This window comes from Hyaena hyaena, unplaced genomic scaffold (assembly GCF_003009895.1).
Source record: "Hyaena hyaena isolate Hyena2069 unplaced genomic scaffold, ASM300989v1 scaffold_762, whole genome shotgun sequence".
Classification (NCBI taxonomy): domain Eukaryota; kingdom Metazoa; phylum Chordata; class Mammalia; order Carnivora; family Hyaenidae; genus Hyaena; species Hyaena hyaena.
In genome coordinates, this window is record NW_024081396.1 from 582,222 (window position 1) to 607,023 (window position 24,802).

At 39.2% G+C, this 24,802-nt stretch overlaps 1 protein-coding gene across 3 annotated transcripts; it reads right to left on the bottom strand.

Annotated features, from left to right (window-relative positions):
- Nucleotides 1-954: 954 nt before the first annotated feature.
- On the bottom strand, nt 955-24,779 carry LOC120221190 (oleosin-B6-like). Of its 3 annotated transcripts, none has more exons than XR_005525753.1 (3): nt 24,228-24,779; nt 5,932-6,005; nt 955-1,653 (listed from the first exon to the last, which is right to left on the bottom strand). XR_005525753.1 is itself a non-coding variant. In XM_039218453.1 (2 exons), exons 1-2 carry the CDS (start codon nt 24,775-24,777, stop codon nt 5,998-6,000), a joined length of 558 nt encoding a protein of 185 aa, XP_039074384.1. In that variant the 5' UTR covers nt 24,778-24,779; the 3' UTR covers nt 5,389-5,997. The 3 variants fall into 3 exon arrangements, 1 of the variants encoding a protein (XP_039074384.1); XR_005525754.1 differs by lacking the exon at nt 955-1,653 and adding an exon at nt 5,389-5,551; XM_039218453.1 differs by lacking the exon at nt 955-1,653 and having other exon boundaries at nt 5,389-6,005.
- Nucleotides 24,780-24,802: the final 23 nt, after the last annotated feature.

Consider the following 24,802-nt stretch of genomic DNA (forward strand, 5'->3'; position numbering starts at 1 on the left):
AATGACGCTTGGTTGGGGCCTCAAACTAAACCTCAAAAATAGCTTTACAAGTCCAGCGACCTCCCGAATAGTCCTTCTTTAACCCCATCTCAGTATGTGCAATAATGTCATACTTTGATTCATGTGCTTCTTCTTTGTTTTAACTGGTTTATTTTATTTCTGGTCTTACTGTGCACTTCCTGTGTCTTTAAGCCTCTAGCTGGTAAGCACCTGCCTTATGCCTACTGTCCCAAAGAAAGAGGAAATTCCTCAGAAAGGACCCTTGACTCTTGCTACTCAGAGACCATCAGGATGGCGTTTTCTGGGAATTTACTAGAAAATCAGACTAATTTGGGATCCCCCCCCCCAAAACGTATTGAAAAAGAATCTGCATTTTAACAAGGTCTCCAGATGAAGCAAATGCAAATTAAAGTTGGAGAAGCATAGCCTTAGAGCCCATTTACTCTTCTGTGATGAGGGATTTTTCTTCCTGGCTCTCCTTCCACTTAGAAAGAATTGTAGCCATATGAACAGTGGTCCATTTTCAGATCAACACAAAATAAAGGTGAACATTTTAACTTATATTAATCAATTTTCTATGTATTTGGCCTTCTCCATTGTCTGATGATATCACTTATAAACTTAGTTTTATTATAGTTTATTTAAAAAAAATTTTTAACATTTTTATTTATTTTTGAGTGAGAGAGAGAGAGAGAAAATGCACAAGTGGGGGAGGGCCAGAGAGAGAGAGGGAGACACTAAATTCAAAGCAGACTCCGGGCTCTAAGCTGTCAGCACAAAGCCTGACACGGGGCTCAAACTCGTGAACTGTGAGATCATGCTGTGAGCCAAAGTCGGATGCTTAACCGACTGAGCCACCCAGGTGCCCTAGTTTTATTACAGTTTAAAACTTAGTTTTATTGTAGCAAGAGTATAAAGAAAGGGAAAGAAAGGGTTAATACTCAGCCTACAACATCCAAAATCATTTCTTTATTCTGCAAAAGAGAAAACACTCAAAAGTAAAGCTTTTTATCTTTGTCTAGAAAAAGATTTTATACCATCCCCATCTTTCCTCCTTTTGCATATAACAAAGCAGGTGGATGCACATAGTAGGCTTTTTCCATAGAATAGAAAAGATATCTATTCCACCTGTTACCTAGGTCGTGAATTTTTCCCAACACTAGTTTTATTTAGAAATAAGTGTATACAGAAGATCTGCAAATACAGTATAGAGTTCTCATATACCCTTCATCCAGCTTCATATAGTGTTAACATTTTACATAACAATGAAACAATGATTGAAATTAAGAAATTAACATTGGTACAATACTTGGACCTTATTTGGATCTCCTCAGTTTCTCTACCAATTTTCTTTCTTTTCCAGGTTCAATCTGTGATACCACAGTGAATCTTGGATGCAAGTCTCCTTCTCCAAGCTAGGGTTATTTCTTGGTCTTTCTTTGTCTTTCAGGATCTTCCAGTTTTGAAGGGAATTAGGAAGGAGTTTTGTAGAATGTCCCTCAATTTGATCTCATGTTTTCTCATGATTAGAATACATTTACACGTTTTGGGAAAGAATGTCAGAGAATAATGTTAGGCCATGAACATTCATCCTTAATGTACAAAGATAAGCTGTGGAGGATATAAAAAGCCAGAAGATCAATTCTTCTGGTCCTAAAAGATGGTAGAGAGAAAGGGGAGATAAAAGTTGGGTAAGTAAACAAGATGATATCATGGTTCTAGTATTCAATATCTCTTCCACATACACCTTTTAGGGGCTAATCTTTAGGGGAAGGACAGCTTTGTAACATCTAGGTGAGTAAAGGGTGACTGGAGCCCAGTGCGTTAGTGGCCACTCCCAGATTTAGGCTCTAAGCAATGGTGCGTTGGTAAATGTTTAACAACTGGCCTTGGGGAGGTGGAGATGAGAGAGAGTGGAACTCTGATTTATAATGTTTGCTCATTTCCACAGTGTAAATACTCCTACCTTGGCTGATTAGAAGCTATCAACACGGTATCATTGAACAGAGCTTAGAAGAGCTGTGTGGTGGTACACGATTATACAGTATTTCTATCACATACATATGCCAAACATAGGTTAATAGTCCAATGTAGTAAAATGAATAGGAGGTGATGGTTTGGGGTACTGATTACCTTTGCTTTTAATATAACTTGCTTAAATGTATTTTCTTATCATTTAACTTTTAATAAGGGCCACCATGAACATCTGTAATGCCAAATTCCTGAAAAATTAACAACTGGTTAGGTTACAAGCTCCTTCCAGCACTACAATGCTTCTAGGGAACTCTGACTACTTGGCTCAACACCACATCCCAACGGGCTCCAAAGCAATGGTACGGAGGCTGCAGCAGGTGGGTGAATACATAGGACTTAGAAGGCATTGCTGCCTCCGGATGGCCTTTATGTGGGACACAGGAGTCTCTGGAGCTTCTTACTTCCCCACTGAGGCCACTGGTAGACTGGCAGTGATCTAGGAACAGGGAAAGAGGCCATGAAGATGGACCTTGGATACTAAAGGATGTGTTCAGGGCTATGGCAGCAGTGGTGAGGACCGGCACACATCATTCCAAAAGATCAGATGGGACCTCGTTGCATGTCAGTGGTCCCCATTCCAGAGAAAAAATGAATCCAGCCCCTCCATAAGGAGGATCACTGAGTATCTACAGGATGGTGCATGATACGAGGCTGTCACAGGGTAAAATAAGACCCCTTCCTCTTGCATACCCAAATGTTGGCTTGGGAAAGAGAAGGAAGAAGGTAAAGAATCTGAGAAAGATTGAGTCATCTAAACAGCTTTACTCACAATGCGGTCCACGGGCCAGTGCCAGTCTATTACTGGTCTGAAGTGAGATAAATACAAGTGAGAGTTGGTATTTAGAAATTTTTATCACTGATTGACATTGCCAGGACATGCTAGCATGTGATCATCTTGTTTTGTTGACCAAGATAGAGACACTTAAGATGTGTTGAACCAGCAATGCAAGTTTGCTTCTATCACAGATGCATACTACTCATCCACAGGAAGACCATGTATTTGATCCAAGATAGAACAGAGGGATCAACCAATCTGAGAAGAATTGATCTAAGACTTTTGAAACCACCTTTGGATGAGAATAAAATGCTGAACAGTTTGAATCAGAGGTTGTAAAGTGTGTTCCTTGGACCAGTAGTAACAGCATCAACTGGGAACTCCTTAGAAATGCAAATTCTAACTTTCTACCAGATGTACTGAATCAGAAACCCTGGGGGTGGGCCCAGCAATCTGTGTTTTAACATGCCCTCTAGGTGATTCTGTAGCGTGTTTGAGTTTAAGAACCACTGGTTAGAATGTTTAAAGTCAAAGAATTATGTTCAAGCGGGAAGAAAATGAAACGCTATTAATTAAGTGCAAATTATTCCTGCTAGAATGCGGAGCTGGAGCCCAGGAAGATCAGACCTGGTAGAGGAAAAGGAAGAAAACTGAACTTGCTTTGCATATCTGAGTGATACACAAGTGAGTGAGGCCAAGATGCTAACGCTGGTACTTTCAGTGGGTGATCCTTTTTTCTTTCTCTGCAAGCCTACCCACAGTGCTGTGGCTCCACATTTTCAAGCAGAATTCATTTCCCAGCCCACGTCAGCTTTTTTTTTTTTTTTTTTTTTTTTACCAAAAGAGGGTCACAGTAACAGGCACAGAAGAGTATTTCTCCAGCTTTACTCTCGCCGCATAATAGCTGGCTTTCTGGCTTTCCTACATTCCTACAACTGCTACTATTAATAGTTCAGTTCAGGAGGCCCCTCTTGGCTATTTTGCATCATCTGTCCTTTTACCTCTCTGCTTTCAATTCCTGGTACCCCTTAGTATGTAACTTTCTCAGTGCTGCTGCTCCTTCCCAGGTCCAGTTGATACAGTTTCAGTATAGAATCTGGCCGGACCGGACATTTGCCAGATCAAAGCCAAGAAATTCTCTCTGCTCCCTACCAGTGCTACTTTTTCTTACCCAGGGCTCACGGGATCTTCTAACATGCTCTTTCTCAACTCCGGTGCCTGCAGATCACCTGAGGCTCTTACTCTCCTGCAGGCATGATCCTGCAGGCTTAGTGTGGGCCTGAGAAGCTGCATTTCTAACAAGCTCCCGGGTGATACTGATGTTGCTGGTCTGTGGACAATATTTCGAGAAACAAGGTGTAGAGTAGTGACTTTTCTGCTTTCACATGGTCTTCAACACAGGTGACGGAGCACCCTTGTAGGGTGACCAACTGCCCCGGTTTGTCAGGGATTGTCCTGGACATCCTGTGTCTTGGGCAAACCCAGATGACTGGTCATCTGAGCAGTCCTACTCTGAGAAGCCCTCCTCCTTCTTCTCCTCACTGCCTCCCCACCCAATGCTTGTATCTTGGGCTTCCAGACTTTCTTAAGGTAACTGTTACCCCCTGAGGCTCTTGGATTTCTCCTCCACACAATGCCCTCAGCCTTGGCAGACCTGTCTCCACCAGCCCTAAATACAGAGCTGCATTTCCAGCCAGTGCAGGTACTTTGGCCAGTCTTAGGAACAGCTGCCCATTTATCTTGGTCTGGAAGCTTCCATTTGATGTTTCCCCACAGCTGGTCAGGACTAAGAAGCCTCTCCAAGATCAGTTAGGACTATATTTGATGGTTAGCTCAACATTCTCATCCCACCTGGTGTCTGCGGACCAAGCCGGTTTCTCCAGTGCCTGGGAGCAATGCCTGCTCTACTCCGCCTCTTAGCTGTTGATGCGGATATTATCAGGAAGTAGGAAAAAATCAAAATCTGTTACTCTGGGGCTTGGCAAATACAATGTGTCTTCCAGTATCTCCAATAGTCCTTCTTATACTGAAGCCGTAATTCTTTCAGGTGAAGCTCCATGCCTCATCATCCTGGAAATACAGGTCTGATTATATCCATCCACAGCTAAAACCCTTCATTAACACTGAATTTACAGCAGAATAATTTCCAAAGTCCCCATGTTAGTACAAAGTAATGGCTCTCAAAACTTTACTTTGCACCAGAATGATCTACAGGGATTGCTGAAACAGCATGCTGGCCCTACCCCTGACTTTCAGACTCAGTAGGCCTGGCTGCGGGGGCCAGGAACTTGCATTTCTAGTTAGTTCCCAGATGATACCAATGCTGCTGGGCCACACACCACACTCTGAGAACATTGCATCCAGCCAGCCAGCCAGCCAACCAGCCAGCCGTGGGTTATACTCCTAACACCCAGCTACACTCCATATTTTCAAAGATTACCCTTTGTTTCTCATTCATTTTGTATGTTTTCCTATTCTGAGTCTTTGTTTCATTTCATTCATTTACTTATTCATTTACTTACTCACTTATTGTCATAGTCGGCTCAGGCTGCTATAACAGAATATCATAGACAGGGCAGTTTAAACAACAGACATTTATTTTTCCACAGTTCTAGAGGCTGGGAAGTACAAGATCAAGGTACCAGTAGATTCAGTTCTTGGTGAGGGCCCTCCTCTTGGCTTGAACATGGCTGCCTTCTCACCGTGTCCTCATGTGGTGAAGGGGAAGTGCTGGTGTCTCCTCTTCTTGGGAAGGCACAGACTCCATCATGGAGCTCCAACCTCCTGACTCATATAAACCTAATCACCTCCCAAAGGCCCCACCTCCTAATACTACCACATTGGGGGTTGGGATGTCAACATATGAATTTGGGGGTGGGGGCAGACACAGACATTCAGTTCATAGCATTCATGGATTCATTCCTTCAATCAATGGCTCATTGTTTTATCAAAACTTACCCCTCTTTACTGATGTGTAATCGGCAAGTAAAAATTGTAAATACTTAAAGTTTACAGTGTATTTTTTTTATATACTTCAAACTTTCTTTTAAAGAACAAAATACCTGGTTCTGTCAAACCCTCTCATGGAGTTTATGGTACAAGGGAAGAGAGAAAAAATTTACCCTTTTCATTCACAGAGTGCTCCAGGGTTTCCAAAGAGATCTCACATGTAAGCTCTCCTCTGATCTTCAGACCCCTGAAAGACCAACGGGCAGAGATTATTTTACACATTTCACAGATAAATTGAAAGTGGGGAGTAGTTCATTCAAGGTATTGCCAAGCCAGGTTTTTCCAGTTTCAGGTCACTGTTTTTTCCACCCACTCACATTCCTTCTGTTTTGACTCATTGTATCCCCTCTGTCCCTAATGTCCAAATTGTACCCCTTCTTTAAAGCCTAGTCTGTCACTACCTCCTCCATGAACCCTTCCCTGATAACCCCAGGTAAAATAATTTCTCCTTTTAACAAATGAAGATAATACTTTGTTTCTCTAATGGCATTCAATACATACATACATACATACATACAACCTCTTTCTAGACCCCAAACTCCATGAGAATAGAATGGATACTTCACTCTCCTTTTTGTTTCTCACAGCACTTACTTCTTAGCTTATAGTAGATGCTCATTAAAGCTCTGAGAAAGGAGTAAAAGAATGAAGGTTGGAGAGATGAAAATTCCATTTAGTTTCTGAGTCAATGATTATATTCATAAAATAACCCATGAAGAATAATATATTTGAAGATGAAAGCAGAGTTCTGTTTTATGTCTTTATTTTCTATCTAAGGAAACAGTGGTAGGGAGGGCTAGCATTCCTAAAGTGATTGCTGGGTGTCAGGTGTTTCGTGTTATAACATTTTTCCTTCATAACCTAACAGATTAATACTATCACTCCCATTTTCAAGTGGAGACACTGAAGCCCAGAACTGTTTAGAAACTTTCCCAGATTCAGACATAGAAGGCATGTTAGAGACAGGACCAATCTCCATTCCATTAGCTCATGTGGCAATAAGAACACTTGAAATCACCTCCAAATATACGATGACAATAAGAAATTGTCCAGCATTTATCTACATGAGAAATTAATCCGTTGTATCATAATAATCTTGAGGTCATTTTTCAGTAACATAATCTCTCACCTTATTATTGACTTGCCATTGATTCACCATTTGCTGGTTGAAACTTTTGATTTATTTTTGCCAACAGGGAAAGAAATTTCACTATTACCATGCTCTTCTCATCCTTCATGTGACCAGTCATCACTAATTGTGAAATGCTGGCCTGTGATTTAGGCAGTGAATGTCTTAACAAGTAGTCTTGTGTCAGAACATGATTATTAGAAAAGAGAGTGGGAAAGGTTTGGGGTTAACCCTGGAACAAAGTGGGGGTAGATAAATCTAGTTCCGTGAATAACCCCAAAAGGAATAATAACTTTAGCAACAGTGTAAAACTCCGACTCTATTAAAGCAATTTGTTAGGCATTTACCATAACATAGAGCTGAGAATTCTTAGAAAGTTTAAGCAAAGGACACTGCCAGTGAACATCACGGGGCCTTGACAGAGGCAAGGAAGAGACAGACAACACTCAGGAAAGAGCTAACTCACCTAGGAGGGTTCACACACCTGTAGGGGTCTATAGCCAAAGTCTTACAAGAGCAGACACTTCCAATGTCTTGAATACCAGAGACACACATCAAAGGTGATTATTCTCACAAATGTGTGAAATACCAATTTGCATCCTTTCCTCTTACAGGTAATGCAATATTCTACCTGGCAAGCACCTGTTAATTTTTAATTGGCAGGGGTTATTGCAAGGTCTTATCATTTCATTAGCCATTAGGACAGCTAACATCTTTTTTTTTTTTTTTTCTTGTACAATTTCAATGCAACTGTTTTAAGGAATGAGGAAATTCTATAAAAATTTCCCAAACGTTTTGGATCTACTAGGTGGAAAAAAGTTTTGTAGCATATTTTCAGGCCCCTTGGGGTGTTCAATTCAGAAAAATCAAGTCACACCAAGTGTCCTATTTCTTAAACAACTTTTTGTTGTTACTTGGGCTGTCAGATCAGGGAGCCGGTAAAATGCCATTCATTCAGAGAAGGGTAAAAATTGGGGAAATAGATAAATACTTTCTCTGACTCACTGATGATGATGTTCATGTAATATTGGCTTCAAGGGGCCACTTCAATCACTCTTGCACATGTCTCAGAGATATGACAAAAGCATGGAGGCCAAACTTCTCTAAAATAAAAAATATATCAGACATTTGATTATCACTACTTCTTGGAAAGTGTTCAGAAGTGTCTCCTCAGCCAACGGTTCTTGCTTCCCAGACATCTCTGCTTTGGGGAATTCACAGTAAGGACAAAGATCTATATATAGAAACAAAACCTGTTGCTAATGTACGTGCCCATCAAAGGACTGGCGGGGGGAACCTATCATTTTGTAGGGTCACTCAGGATCTAAAACAATGAGGCCTGTTTGTAGAATAACAATAACAATACTAGATCATGCTTACATACGTCAGTTTCAGTTTCACTGTTCTAAATACATTTTAAGCACATTTAATCCTTACAATCACCCTACGAGATAGGTACTATAATTATCCTCATTTTATAGGATAAACGTAGACACTAGGAAACAAAAGTTCAAGGTCACACACCTATTAAGTGGTGACACAGGCAGTTTGGTTATAGAGCCCAGGCTCTTACCCAAGAAACTCTACTGCTTTTGATATATATAATGGTATTATATATATAAAACACATTATTAAAATTTTGAAAAAATGAAGAATGGAAAAAGAGAAAAGGAAAACTAGTGCTACTAATCTTACATAATTGTTATTAGCCTTTGGGGACATTTGCTTTCAATCATATTTGTATATATTTTTTATTTGGTGTAGTTCTAGGATTTTGATTTTTTTCTCTTTATATTATATCAGAAGTATTTCCCACGGTGCTAAAAGTGTTTGTGATGCTCATTTTTAATATCTGCATAATATTACATAGACTGGGTATATTGCTTATTTGGCAAGTATCCAGTTCTTAGGTATGTAGCTTGCTTTCAACAGCCCAGGGCAGGTTCAAGTGCAGGCTGTAGAAGCAGGCAGCCTGATTCAAATGTTTGTTTCTGTATTCACTAGCTCCATAATCTTGAGCAAGCTACTTGACCTCTCAAGGTTTCACTGTTCTCATCTGTAAAATGAGGATATTAGTATAACAGCCTCTACTTCCTTGGGTTTTTTGTGAGGATTAATTGCACTTAAAACATTGGACACTATGATTAGTACAATGAGTAAGTCTATAGTGAACATCCTTATACATAAGGATATACAATCATTTTCATAATAGATATTCCCAGATATAAGATTACTGGATCAAAACATACAAATCTTTTTTTTTTAAATATTTATTTATTTGGGGAGAGCGCAAGTTGGGGAGGAGCAGAAAGAGGGGACAGAGGGTCCAACGCGGGCTCTGTACTGACAGGCTGACAGCAGGGAGCCAAATGTGGGGCTCAAACCCATGAACTGTGAGCTCATGAAATGAGCTGAAGTCAGATGCTCAACACTGAACCACCCAAGTGCCCCTCTTTTTTTGTTCTAATATCTGATTTATACTGCCAAAGCATTTCCAAAAAGTGTTACATAGATTTATATGCTACCAATTATGTAAGAAGAAACTATTTTCCAGTGTACCTTGCTAACTCTGGGTACTAACATTAATTTTCTATTGCTTTGCTTTCCAGTTCATCAATCTGTTCTTCATCTGTTTCTAATCTGTTCTTAAACTCATCCATTGAATTTTTAATTTGTCAGTTTATTTCTTAGGTAAAGAATTTCCATTTGGTTTTTATATAGTTACCAATAATATGCGGAAATTCCCTATCTGCTCATCTAATTTTGTTAATTTATTAATTACAGATATTTTAAAGTCTGTTATCTGGTCTACAAGTATGACTGGTAATTTTATTGTCAGACATTGTGTATGAAAAATTGTAAAGATAATTTGAGCCTCTGAGTGATCATATCTTTCTCAAGTGGTGTTTTACCTTAGCTTCTAATGGGTGGTTATGTAAGTGAGATCTCTCTTGGATTGCCTACTCTCTGGGTTTTTGGCTTCTCAAATCCTCTCCACCCTGAAGCTCTAGGATGCTTCTAAACAAATATTTGCTAGATTTTATCCAGGTTTTCCACTTTCTCTAGAGGACAAATTTATCTAAATGAAAATAATCTGTACCAGCTGGGAATGTAAACCTTTGACATTAATTTTAAAATAATTGATTAAACCTGGAGTGCCTGGGTGGCTCAATTGGTTAAGCATCTGACTTTGGCTCAGCTCATGATCTCACAGTTATGAGTTCGAGCCCCGCTTCGGTCTCTGTGCTGATAGCTCAGAGCCTGGAGCCTTCTTCAGACTTTGTGTCTCCCTCTCTCTCTGAGCCTTCCCCACTCATGCTCTGTTTATATCTCAATAATAAATAAAACATTAAAATTTTTTAAAAAAAATAATTGATTAAACCTAAATACAGCTTATTTTTGTTTTAGTATATATCCAATTGATTATTAGCAAGGCTGAATGCTTTCATGTTTGCAAATGTGTTATATTTCATCTTTTGTGAAACGTGATTTTAGTCTTATCTTCTATATTGGCTAAATAGGATTCTATTCTTATCTCATGTATTAGCTCCCAGCTGTGGAGTTTGTATGAGCTTCTGTTAATAATATAATTATTAACCATTTTGTTATGTTCAAATAATTGTACCTCACCTTCTGTTTGTTTGTTTTCTTGCTGTCTTTATATAACCAAATCTATTTTATTTTTCACTTTGCAATTTGTTATGTATTCTAACAAGGCCCTTAAAAACAAGTCCCTTTAGATTTCCTATGGTTTAAGTGTTGCTATTTTGTGTATCATGAGTTACAAAAAATTGTTTTTTTTCCAGTTAATCAGTCCATACACTGTAAAATATATTTCCTTTCTATTGGTTTGTGTTCTAACATTATCAAATATTTTGTTATTATATAATTTTAACCACTTATTTTGCCTAATTAATCTATTTTGATGCCAGTATCACATGGTTTTAGTTATTATAACTTTATAATATATTTTAATATTTGGTAAGACTAGTCTGTCCTCATTACTTTTCTTTCTTAGAAATGATTTCTCCTATTCTTGCCTACTTTCTTTTCCAGATTTATTTCAAAATCAAGTTCCTCTCACCATTACCTCAAAATGTGAAAAACAGAAGAGACATGATTACTAGATTCCCCATTAAATCTATACTTTGGAAATAATTAATTTAAAAATGTTATCTTTTTAAAATCAGAAACCAATCTTTTGATTAACTTAATATTCTTATAGATCTCCAATAGTTTTATCTAGATAGGTAACATATTTTTGTTTAAACTCAGAGTTTTATATATCTTGTTGTTCTTGTAAAATAAATCTCTTAGAGGTTTATGTTTAAGTCAATGGTTGCTAATATTTAGAAATACTATTGGTTTATGTTAAGAGTCATATGTCTGCCAAGATTTCACAAATTTATTAGGCTATACACATTTTTTTTCACTGCTTTGGGTTTTCAAGGTATATTTTTTCACTCCTTTTAGCTCTTTTTTCTTTAGCATGTTTTATTATATTGATAAGGGCTTTAAAACAATGTTTAATAACAATTACTATGGCAGAACCACTATACCAACTTCTACCCCACCTCAGTTTTTAAACATGTGTACTTCTAGCATTTTTATATTAATTTTGACTATTGGCTAAAAAAATATATTATCATGTTAAACAGTTTATTTTTTCTTTTTATCATTTTATCAGGAACAATTGTTAAATTTTATCCAACACTTTAAAAAGCAATCTGTCATAATAATAATTTACTTCTTATTTAATTTGCCAATATGAAATATGTCATTAGTTTAAGTTTCTAATTTTGTAAACTTTTGTACTGCTACTTGGATATACATTATTTTCACTGTTTTGCTATGATGGAGCTCTACTGCATTTTTAAAAAGCACATTAAATTATTTTATGTTTACAGTCATTTAATCCTTATTCCTCAGTGTCATTATTCCTTTACTAATATTTTATTAATAATTATTATAAAATCGTCTCTTTTATAATTCTTCTATTGCTTTATCTGATTTAGATGTGAGCATGTTAGGCTGAAAATTTTTGCCCTTTTAAAAAGCATTTCTATGTCATTTTTCTTTAAGTATAACTCTATTAGGCACCACCAAATCATACGACTTTCATTTTAATTTAATGTGAAGATCTTTCCATTTGAATAAAGAAATTTAAGACATTTATACTTGTCATAATTTTTAAGCTTGACTGCACTTATTTTATAGTTTCTTATTTTCAATAATTCCTTATTGTTTCCTTTTCACTTTGTCTTCTGGACTGTTCTGTTTATTTTTATCTTCTACAATTATTTACAAAAGATATTTTTCTTCCCACCCAACTAGTATCTATTTGAAATTGTTCATGACTATCCTAAATGCATTCTTATCTAAAGATTTAAAACTAAAGCAGCAACTTCTAATGTTCCTCCACCTTTTTTTTTTTTTTATACAGTGTGGTTATTAGTAACAGACTCTTCATTTAAAAATTAAAAAAAAAATGTTTAGGATTATTTTATTGAAAAACTTGTTCCCTTAGTAAAGAAGAACATCTAGTCATCAACATCAATTTTAAATTCATTTCAATTTTGACTACATTTATTCATTTATTACCTTGTCTTCACCTTCAATGCTATGTTAAGACTAAGCTTTTTCCTAAAATTTCCCATTCTTGATTTTTTATGTATCCGACCACTGAGGGATCTGGATGGTATCTCTGCAATTTTTGCAGTAAGTACCCTTTGTTGTTATACTTTTTAACACCTCCCATGTTAAAAATGTTCTTCTGTTGCTTTTATGTATGGGCCAATAATTGGGTAGGCATAAAAGTTAAAGAATCAAACTTGTTTTACTTAAAATTATGTAAAACTTTACCTTTAGTCTTAAAAAAGCTCCAGTTCTGTAAAAGAATATGAAGACAAATGACAAATGGATCTGTTTTCTTAGATACTTCTAGGAATTTTTTTTGTTCTAGAAATTTAAAAATTTCCAGGCTATGACTAGGCATTTATCTCTACTTCTTAATTTTGCTCAAAAGAAATCTTACAATGTTAGTGCAGTTTTTATATAGAAAAAATTACAAACTTTGATTTTTCCTTCTGATCCACATGCTCTATTTTCAAGAGAACACCCATTATTTTATTCTAAAATATAAGAAATGTTTGTCTAATACTAATAGCATATACTGTGTGTTAAGCCCTCTGTTAGGGGTGGGGTTACATTAATAAGATGTTTATTGCTCTCAAGGAGCTTACATTCTAAGTTAAATCTCCAAAATTTGTCTATCCAATTTCCTCTTACCTTTTAACTTTTTTTCATTTCCTTTGGATGCTTAGACTAGCTATGAAGTTCTTCTTCTATATCCCTAATTTCTATTTCTGCAAACAGAAATTTCACTTCCTGAATTTTTCATTTAGTCACAATTTATTCTTATTTTTACCTGTCCTTGTTTAATTAAAAACAATACAGTCCATCCCACTATATTGTTATAATTACATTCCTAAAAAGCCTCCTATTATCAAAAGGTTATTATTAAAACAGTTTCAAGGAGAAAAGGGGCTGTGGGTAAGTAGTTTCAAATGCAATAACATATTTATGCAATAAAATTATTTTTACTACTGTAATTTCAATAATAATGTGTTTTTATGTTTCTAAGTGCTTGAAACTCAAACTGTAAATAATAAATTGGTCTACCAAAACCAGGAAATACGATTATCAATATTACTGACCAAGTAATGTAAGACTTACAACATAAAGTAAAACTAATTTTAGACAATGGGTTACTAGGACCCATAAATAAATATTATATTTTAATATTTAAATATAAAATTATATTTTAGTTTGCAACTCTCCATGGTAAAGAAAAAACTTTAACACCAATTGATCAACCAGCCATACAAACAAATCTATTTCAAATATTTTTATGTGGTAACTGCATTTCTACATATATAACTATAGTTTTCAATATGCCATCATGTTAAAACGAATCATAGTAAGTACAATGCAAGTGATGTATCTTAATTTAGCCATGATGTTATCTCCAATTCTATCTATAAAACCACAGGAAGTGGGAGAAATGATTGAACTTGCATAGGGAAACAACCAGTTTCTGGTATATTTCATGTGTTAGGATATGTTCTTTGCTCTATTTCCAAAAGCTGCAAGGAGATCTAACAAAGTGAGAGCCCACAGGGAGAAGACCCCCTGTCCTCAGTGCATTTCCATAAAATTCCCCTTTTCCTATAAGCTTACAGAGTCAGCTTCTAGAATTTACAATATATTCCAAGTCATTGGTGCACTAGGCCCAAGTAGCCTTTGAAGAGAAGTCTTCCATTTGACCATTAAAATGCAGAAATGCAATTCTGGCCAGGAATAACTTTCATTCTGCTAGCACAGGAAACTCCCACCAAAGTGTGTCAGGGCCAGCAACATAGAAGGCCACAGGAGCATGTTAGAGAGTACACTGGAATTGATGAGGTAGACTCTATTCCTTCCAATCTCTAGAATAAGCTTATTTCTTGTATTTTTCTTGTTGATTCATAAAATTCTTTCTCAGGTGGTTCTAAATCCTGTTTAAAAAAGTAATTCACTGGAAGAATGTTCATATACTGCAACTCATTTGGTGTCTTCCCAGAAGTGCGCCAAATTGGAATCTTAAAATATGCATATTGGGATGAAAAAACAGCTTAAAAACAGTTTTGTTAAATGTCTGTTTTTTTAATTCAATGAATGATTTTAAAAATTAGCTTCATTGTTTTTTAATTTACCATCTGTTAACTCAATAAATATGAGTTCTTAAAGTTAACCTAATTGTCTTGGAATTTGCTGTTTTTGAAGCTGATTAAAGTTATTTAAATTAATTTTATTGTATATCCAGACTAGAACAAAGCATGTCTGCATTTGAATAGATCTTGGCTAATAATTTACAAATAAATGTGACCATTTTAAACATGAACTAATTTTGTTTATGGTCCTTAATATATATCAGTCAGCTGGTAGAGACACAGAGATGCCGATATTAGATACTCAAAGGGATAGTGTATCAATACACCAAAACTAGTGCTCATTAAAAACTGACCAAACCATGAGAGACTCTTGAATGCTGAGAACAAACTGAGGACTGATGGGTATGGGAGGAAGGGGGGAGATGGACATGGAGGAGGGCACTTGTGGGAATGAGCACTGGGTGTTATATGGAAACCAACTTGACAATAAACTATTTGTAAAAACCAAAACAAAAAAACTGACCAAGTACACACTTCCACCAACTCTGTCTTTTGTCAAGTAAAGAGAAAATGTAGAGAGAATATCAACTGGAATGCTATTTCTTTTCAACCTACATTTCCATGGATAAAAGGAGTTGCTATGTTTCTTAAGTATCATCCTGCCGTTGGTCACAGTTTATGAGACTAAGGGTGGTCACTGAATCCAAGTGAGCCAATCAGACTCATCCCTAAGAACTGTGAACAACAGAACGATGGGCCTTTCTCTGGGTGGCTTGACTGTAACACATATAGCTCAGGAACAACAGGCAACCATGATTTACTATGTAACTGAGGAAACGAGGGAGCTGTGTTGCCATGAGAAAGACAGAGAAGAAACACGGAGAGAGAGAGGATTGACTGGGTTCCCTGTAGCACTTAAGTACATCTGTTCCTGAAACCCCACTGCACCCTTGACTTTGGACTCCACAAAAAGCCCCAGTGTGCTTTTCTCTTTTTCTTAAGTCACAGAGTCAGCTTCTGTTACTTATAAGTCAACTTGAACTAATGCACAGGAGAGAAGATACCACTGTTGGTAATGATTGCTCAATCATGGATCTTTAGGCTTTCCTCATCCCCCTGCTTTCCTTCAGGTGAGAAGTTTTTAATTTTAACATGTAACTTAGCGAGTCTTTCTTTTATAGGTTATTGCTTTTATGGCTTGTCTAAGAAACTTGTCTATCTCCAAGTTATGTTTTCCTCTAAAAGCTTTATGGTTTTAACTTCCACATTTAGGTCTATAATCCACTGTCAATGAATTTTTGTATATGGTGTGAGGTAGGGATCAAGGTTTTCTGTTTGTTTGCTTGCTTTTTTTTTTTTTTTTAACATGGATATCTAGTTATTCTAGCACCATTTGTTGAAAATATTTTGTGTGTGGGGTTGCTTTAGTGGAGGTGAAAGTTGGCAGATCTGAAACCATCTGAAATTAATGACTCAATACTAAAATGCTGACACAAGTTTATTTTATTTTATTGACTTTATTAATGAGGTTAAGAAAATAATAGTAACTTCTACACTTAACAAAGAATGAGTTAATAATTCATTCATCAGAATTCACTTCTTCCATAAACTTGTAGGTTAAAACTTATCTCATGACTAATAGTCAAGTTGGTTTTCTGTTCCATGCTGTTGCCAGCTTTACTCCTTTCCATTGTCTGTATAATGTACATCGATTTATGTTCCAAACATTAAAAGGAGCCAGGCATGCTGAGATCTAGGCTAGGACTCTATCTCTTAGATGAAACAAATTACATATGTCCAAGAATGATAAATAAAACAAAACTGATAACCAAGTCAAAGCAGGATTCAACTGCTGGTCCTGTCTCTTCATCCCTCTTCTGTGTACATACCTAGAACTTTTACTGTCCTTTCAATTGTATAAGCCAACTTCCAAGTTGTCTCATGAAGATCCAAAAAGAAATAATATTATTGTATGTTTGAGATGACCTCAAAACACAATCTCAAAATCCATTGATTCCCCATGTGTAAGTCACAGATGACCTGCATACAAATCATCTTCGTAGCGCACATAAAAAATGTTTAATATTTGCCAAAACCTGTAGGGTCAATGTATGAACCAACTGGGTCAGGCACTCTGAGCCTCCTAAGCCTTTCCCAGGCCCTGGTGGGTCACCTTTAAGGCTGAAAGCTTCAATAACTTGGCACACTGGTTATACATTTGCCATAACAATTGACTCATTCTCATCTAAGTACTTCTAAAAAATTTACAGTAGTGAATGGAAATCTATAGGTTTGGCCAATAAGCATTCCCTATTTCTGGAAAAATTATCCCCAATTTATCTTGGAGAAAAGTACCTCCCCCACTCCCATCTTACACAATTTGGGTAGGGTGGCTGCACTCCTAAAGTCCAAGGTGTGCATCTGACCCAAAGCTGGTGAGTTAAAGAAACACATGCCCTGACTAGGGTGATAAATGCAGGTATGAATACCTGATACAAGCTGATCCAGTCACAGTCAGGTCTAGTTCTTTTGCTAGACACTGAGAAAGAGGAATGCTCTTTTTTTTTGGAGTTTCCTTGTCAGAAGAATGGAAGCTTGGAGGGACTAGCTTACTATAGTAAAGGGAAAACTAGACCAAGAACGAAGGCAAAACATAAGTTGACACAGAAGAAATAGTTGGTGACATGGTTTAAGCAGGTTGATCTAATTATGCCTAAAACACTCTTTACACTGTATTTTCCAGTGTGTGTGTGTGTGTGTGTGTGTGAGAGAGAGAGAGAGAGAGAGAGACAGACAGACAGACAGAGAGGATAAAAAGTGAAACAAAACCTTCATTTATTATTTGGATTTCTGGATCCCCACTTCTTTCTATCAAATCAATTAATGGGCCTGGAGCCAAGGTATATGCATTTTAAATAAGCATTCCATTTAATTCTTATACACACTAATGTTTGAGATCAACTGGTATGTGGGAATTAGGAGTGAAAAGAACAAAGGTCCCCATCCTGATGCTGTCATCAACAAACTAGTGGGTTAGTTATGGAATCAGAACTAGAGTCCAGGTCTCTTTTCTTCCTAGTGACTTGATTTCCCCAAGGTCATGCTCTAATACTTTTTTCCTACTCCAACACACTTTTCATCTAAAATGTAAACATTTACTAATGGCGAAGATTCTACATTCGGTCAGCATTCGTAGCATATAAAAGCAGGAGGCACTTTAACAATTTTAAGATAAATGTTACTAGTGAATATGTTCTGGGCTTTGCAAACATTTCCAGAAAAGTTAGAGAAGAGAGAAAGCATTCCACTGTACGTGTAGCTGTTTTAAGAGAAAAATTATTTCTTCCAAAATCCTTCAGTAAAAAATAAATATTCCAAAAGTAGAGGCCATTAATTATTCTCTGGCTTTGAGTCCCCTTAGCATACCAGCAAGTCACCCAGGAGGTACTTGCTTCTTTCTACCCCAGTTACATTCCAGTCAATTCATTTTCTTGTTTACATCCCAGGATTTCCTCTGTATTGGAATAATAATGACAATAACAACAGTAACAAAAGAAAACAGGGTTAGTCTCTATTGACTACTAGCTGTGTTGATCCACTGGCATTTGCTAACTCTAGGAGGTGAGTACAATTATAATCCCCTCACATACATGAGGAAGTAGAGGCAGAAAGCGAAGAGACTTGGTCAGGGTATGCAAGCAGTAACCAGTTGAACCAGGATTACAATCCCAGTAGTTGGATTGTAAGGCCTCTCTATCTGTCTATCGACCCATCCATATAAATAGATGTAGTCTGTGTGTATATTTCCCCCTGAAGTTCACTTAAAATATTATAATTCACTTATGCTGCTTCTCTGGCTTCAAAACTCATGGAACACATAAGATAGGTAGATTTTATTGTCCACGAATTATACCTCAAGAAAGTTCAATTAAAAATGACAATTTGTAGAGCCAAACTGTTAAGAATTTAAAGACTTGATTGTCCAAAAAACTGAGTGGCTTTCAGAATATGGATGGGCCCATGGGAACATAACCCACAACCAGTCAGCGTACCTTAGGAAGTGTACCTAGTGTTTCTAACATTTAATGGGAGTTAATGAGAGAGTGGGGGGATTGGGGACTGCAGAGTGGCAGGTAAGTATGGTTTCAAAGCAAGAAGGAAGCTGGAAACAGTGTTCAGGGGACTCAATTTTTTTTATTGAAAATTAAACATCAACAAGACAGTCTCAGGCACCTGGCTATGGGATGGATTGAACTATAATATACTCTGATGGGTAGTAATAAAGATTTCGGCCTTCACCAAAACCCTGCATAAACTATACAAATGGATCTGGTGTAGTTCTACAGAGCCTGGGAGTACAGACTTTTAGGGCCTGGTACAAGAGACATGTGTTTAGCTGGAATTCCTTTACAATGTGTTAGGGTCAGTAAGATGAGTCTTAGATAATAGACCTTCTGATGCTGTGCTGATCTTTATGTCCTGCTCTAAATGATTTATGCATTTTTAAAAAACCAATAACATTTATCACAGACAGATATAGAAAAATTACATATGATCAATATAAGATCATTGTGCTCTTGAAAAATTAACAGTCTAATGAAGGAAGCATATGGTATAAGGGGCCCTCAAAAAAAATGTGCCCTCCTTCTAAAACTTTAGCTTTCTTCTCTTTCATTCATTAGCCTTTCAGATATTTATCAGGTGCTCCCATATGCAAGGGAATGTACTGAAAATTTCAGTTATGTACTGAAAAAGGGCAGTGTTATAAAGAGCTTTGCATCACCTCTCAAATGATACTATGGATTATCAACTACAGCCTACCAGGCTCCAGATTTTCCCTGTCCATTTTGCCATCACAGTAATCTTTCTAGTGAGGTCTGATGGTGCTACTCCCATCCTTACAACCTTTAATGGCTCCCTATCTCATGCAGTAGGAGACATCTGACTGGCGGTCTTTAGGCTGATTTTGGTCTGTAGACATGTGTACTCCCCACAGGTGTACTTTAAAATGAGGTTAAGTCCTCAGCGTTGAATACTTCCATTTTTCATATAAATCCAAATGAGCAGCTTCTCTTTAGCACCTGGAAGATGTGACGTTGGGCACCACTGGCAATGACTATCCCATCTGGACAGAGAATATACCCTCCAGATTGCCACAGTGCCCACCACTGCTTATGGTCTCAACTTGGTCTGCTCAGCTCACTTACGTCCACGCTTGGCCCCGAGTAGTCAGAAGGGTTTGAGATCCCTGATAGGTGGGATAACGTCTAACCTCTATAGCATGTTTGCAAGATTCTTCACAAATTGTAGCTGCGTGATTTCATCCTTCACAAAGACCTCATGTTCCAGGCACACTGAGCTCCTGGTAGTTCCCTAAACAACAAGCTTTGTCATCCTCGGTGCCTTTACTCATACTGTTCTCTCTGCTTAAAATATCCTCTATCTTCTTTTTCGGACTAGGGGAGTCTCACTCTCGGGACTTCGTTCAACTCCTCTAAGGAACTTTCCTTAATCCTGCCAGAGAGTTATTTGCTTCTTCCCAAGTGTTCCCATAGCACTTTGTGCCTCTAGTAGCATTGCAATGACTTTTCTTTTTGTCTGCCCAATTAAAAAATGTGTTTCTTGAAAAGAAGAACTTCTCAATCATCTCCACATACCCAGTCCTTAATAGAGTGTTTGACATCAATAAATGAGTATTTATTGAATCAATAAAAAGATGGATAAATGAATGAATGAATGAATACTTCCAAAAGAATTTATTTGTGTTGCAACATTTTGATGTTTAAAATAAGGGAAGTAACTACTCAAGACAAAAATTTCAAAATTTGATAACGATCATGACATCTTCAGATAACATTTTTTTCTCCCAGATAACACTTTTCAAAAGTTCCTGTTCATCGTACCCTTTCTCGGAAAACAAGTCTTGAAAAAATAAAATACATATAATATTAGGGAATATATAGAGACCGACTTAAAATTGATTTGGGCACTGCAATCTGTTGGGGGAGGGGTGGGACTGGAGTCTTGCATTCAAAGAGAAAAGATGGTGAAAGAAGTCATAGCATGCCTCCCTAGAACTTGGTGGCCTCTCTGGCAGTATTTACTCTGAAGAATGGGACATCTGGGCCACAAAGGAGCAGGGTGGGATGGCTCAGTTAGAGGATTCAGTGCACAAGGGCCCTTAAGAGTATGTTAGCCCTTAAACCTGGGCACCGTGGCTCTCTACTTTGGGGCTCAAGATAGGCTGTATCCGGCCTCATTGTGATGATACAGTCCTAGCCAATTAGTTGTGAGCCCAAATGACGTGTGTCACTTCCGGCCACAGTATTTAAATGACCTTTATTTTTGCCATAGCAACATGAAACATTCAAGATGGCAGCTATTCTGTCAGCCTGGGACCCTGAATGAGGAGGCGTGGAATCAGCATGACCAAGAAAACAATTTTTGCCATCCAGGTCACTAAACATTGCAATCATTTGTTATGCTGCCATAAGATAGACTTTCCTGACTAGTGTAACAGATTCGCTCTGTTTTGCTGCAAATGGCGGAACTAAGACTGATGGCTGAAAGTTTTAGGGTCTATAGGATTTAGGAGTTTTAGGGTTGAAAGTTTGAGCAAAGTCTGCCTCAATTTTGTTCAGTGTTTTAAAAGATGGAATAAACTGTACAATGATGGAAGGAATTACTTGGTATATTCCTCATTTATATACACAATATACATTGAACTTTACCCTGTGGTAACTCTTCTGGAGATAAAATCCCTGCCTTTGGGTGGGTAAGTGGTGAATTACTCTTTATTCAGGGTGTTTGCACTGATAGCCCCTGAAGGTTTGGCAGAAAAGTACCTCCAAAAACACATTTCAACCTGGGAATGCAGGATGTCTATTTCCTCAAATCTAGTTTCTCAAATAGGCCTTTGATTCCATCTATTCGCTGATCCACGGAGTTGTCTTTTCACATTTTGATGTCATCTCTCCACCAAATTCTTTGCAGGCCAGTACTGTTTTATCCCTCCTTTGCATCTTTCTTGCACTATTTAGTAAGCAAGATTTGTTGTCTATTCTCCTAGGAAAAGAATCAGCTTTTGACACTAGCTATTATTGTTAACCATTTGATATGTTTCAGATTTACTTGTCTTTCAACCATTTAAATTAGATTTGGACTTGTTAAAAAAAAAAATCTAGGAGCACAACTGTATTACCCTAATAACTTTCAGGCAAAATACCTTTTTCTTCTGGAAAAAAAAAGTGCCTTACCCTAGTACCATTGAATCTGTGGCCAATTACAATATTTCATTAACATCATAATTCAGTGAAAGTATTTAATGTATTCCTACTATGTGCCACGGGGCAAGGTTTACAAAAGAGTTTATCAAGTTATGTTACTTAATGCACTGTACCCATCATTACATAATTCTGTTTTTATAATGGAGCCTGTGAGCTCTCTGTTCAAGACTATTTATGGAGAAAAAAGCAAATTCACAAGGTTGGGGCAAAATGTTCCCATGGCTTAATGTAAGGGAGCATATAATACCTTAAATTCGGGGGACTTAGTTGATAACTCTAAGGAATAAATAAATGAGTATGTAAGAGAGTGTAAGAGAGAAAAAAAAACAATTCTGTTTTTGTATTTCAATTTCTGTAAGCTTCATTTCAGCCTTTCAGAATTGGAGAATCGGCTGCCTGCTATAAGAAATTGCTAATAAGCAGTAATTAAAAACTGAGAATTCTTCCAGTCCAAACCTGATATCATTCCCAGATGGAGATACTGGTACTAGTGAGGCAATTTGGCATTTTGGTAAATTGAGGCAGGAGGATTTGGCACCTCTTGGGTCCTACGGATGCATAAGGTGGTCCAGGAAGGAAAACTTGGGTTTTGTTTTTGCCCATGGCATTTATACCTTTTTGTTTTGTTTTTCAGAACTAGAAGTTGAGGTGGGCACTTGCGTCTTAGAAATGAGGCGCACGAGGCGCTAGTTCTCTAAAACACTAATTCATAAACTTTTAATAACCTCAGGTCCTTGGAATTGTTGTCTCTGCATAAAGTGACAACCAACTGAAAAAGACGGACATTCCAGTGAATCCAATACCCACCATAGGAAAGAACTGGCATATCAGAAAGCAGCATGGATACATGAACTACCCTCCTTTATTTAGAAAAACCACACAAAAATACAGCACAGTTGATGTGCTGTTACCAGGACTTGAAAGCAGAATCAACCACTGTGTAAAAGATAAAATAAGACTGCACGGATAGGAGGATTTTCCCGGCGTGCTTTATTCATAGACATCTGACAGAAGAGGACCTAACAGAGCTTTTAGGAAAAAATGAATTCTCAGCCCACAGTCACTTTCCAGGAACTTCACTGCAAACAGTGCTCTGCGCTGGCGGGATGGAGATCTTAGCAATCTCCTTCCTGCTTCCATAGTTTCCTCCTCTCTAAATACAATTCTGTATGGGGACTTTAAAGAGAGAGCAAGCCTTGTGTGAAAGCAACTCAGGAAAGTGCAGCTTCTAAAAATACACCGAGGCGGCTCTACAGTCCTTATTGTTACAAACTGACGTTTTGCAGTTTAAGCGCTGAGCCTAACAACTACACGCACGAAGAAAAAAAAAAGTAGACTTTTTTTTTTCTTTCTGCAAACCCCTTAACTTTGAGTAAGCAGTAGTAATTTTCTGTTGTCATTCTCAATGCAAATTTCCCAAAGACGGCACAACACAACACAAAAGACCTGTTAGCTTCCATGGAGCTGGGTGGGGGTGAGAGCGGGGTAGGGGAGGAGGAGGGGAGGAGGAGGGGGGCAAAGTTGACCCTAACCCTTACCCTTTCTCCCTAGCCTGGGGTCCCGAACCTCCAAGTCACTCTGCTCTTGCAGAGGTTTTTTGGAGTTTCATTCACCTTTCGGGAAGGCTCCTTGGCCCTCTCGTCCGCCAGCCCCCTGTCATTACATTCTCACCACTTGCCCCCTTTGCTGCCAGCTTTTTGGATGAACTGGACCTCAGTTTAGGGGTCTCTCCTCAGGGGATTGCAAAGAAGTACAGATGCCGACGGGAGAATACATCTTAGACACAGAGGCAGAGGCGCGGCGTGGGGGTCTGCCTGAGTGCCCCCCTTCTCCTCCCGCCACGTGCTTCTCAGTTGGGGTCCTCGCTCTTGGATGGGGTGCTGAAAGGGGCTAAGGTAGGGTGGAGGGAGATGGACAGCGCAGGCTGTAAGGGAAGCAGGCCCCCTAGAAAAGATCTTCTCGGCCGAACACTGATAAGAGAAAAAATGATTCCACATGACCCTAGTGGGTAGCGATACACCCCATGCGGGCTGGGGGGGGGGGGGTGTGCGTCGGAGCCTCTCACCTGACTTCCTCCTCCGCTGGCACACACACTACAATCACCCGCTTCTCCCCCCCCCAAAAAAAAGCCCAGCCAAACAACGAACAACAAGAGGAAGCCGCAGGCTGCAAGAGGAGGGGTGCGCATGGTGGGGGCCCGGGAGAGGTGAGGGGGCAGGGTTGGCTGGCGTCGAGAACCGCGCCGCGCACCCCTAAGCGCACTCCCAGGCGCCCACACTTACCCCTAGCGGCTGAGGGTCCGGTCTTCGGCGCCAATCCCAGCGCGCGCCTGTCGCCCGCCCTCGTCCCTCCGGCCCGCCGCCCCCCACACCCCGGCCCGCGCGCTGGGAGGGAGCCTGGGAGCGGCGCGCGGCAGCGGCGGCGGCGGCGGCGGCGGCGGCGGCGGCTCGGGCTCGGCTCGGCTCGGGCTCCGGCGCGCTTAGTGTAGCCGGCGGCCGCCGAGGCTCCGCCGCCAGGGGGAGAAGCCGGGGCGGGCGCTGGGGAGGCGGGCCGGGCCCTCGCCGCCCCGCCGCCCAGCCCCGCGCCGCACCAGCTCGGGAGCCGCGGCGACGCGGGGTCCGCGGAGCCCCCGGGCGCGGCGTGCCGGGCCGAAGGAGCCGCGGCTGGATGCGCGCTCCGGGGGGCTGCGGGCTCCCGCGGGGGGCGCCCCGGCCGCTCCGGTGCGCCTCCAGACTGCGGGCGCGGCGACCGCCGAGCGGAGAGCAGCTCCCGCCGGCCCCTTCCCCCTCCCGCCCCCGCCGCCGCCCCCTCCCCCTCCTCCCCCGTTAACATCCCCTCCCTCCCCCCCCTTCCTTCC

Bases quoted from the DNA above. Each gene is read 5' to 3' on its own strand.
- LOC120221190 (XM_039218453.1), bottom strand. From the start codon at position 24,777: ATGTTAACGGGGGAGGAGGGGGAGGGGGCGGCGGCGGGGGCGGGAGGG.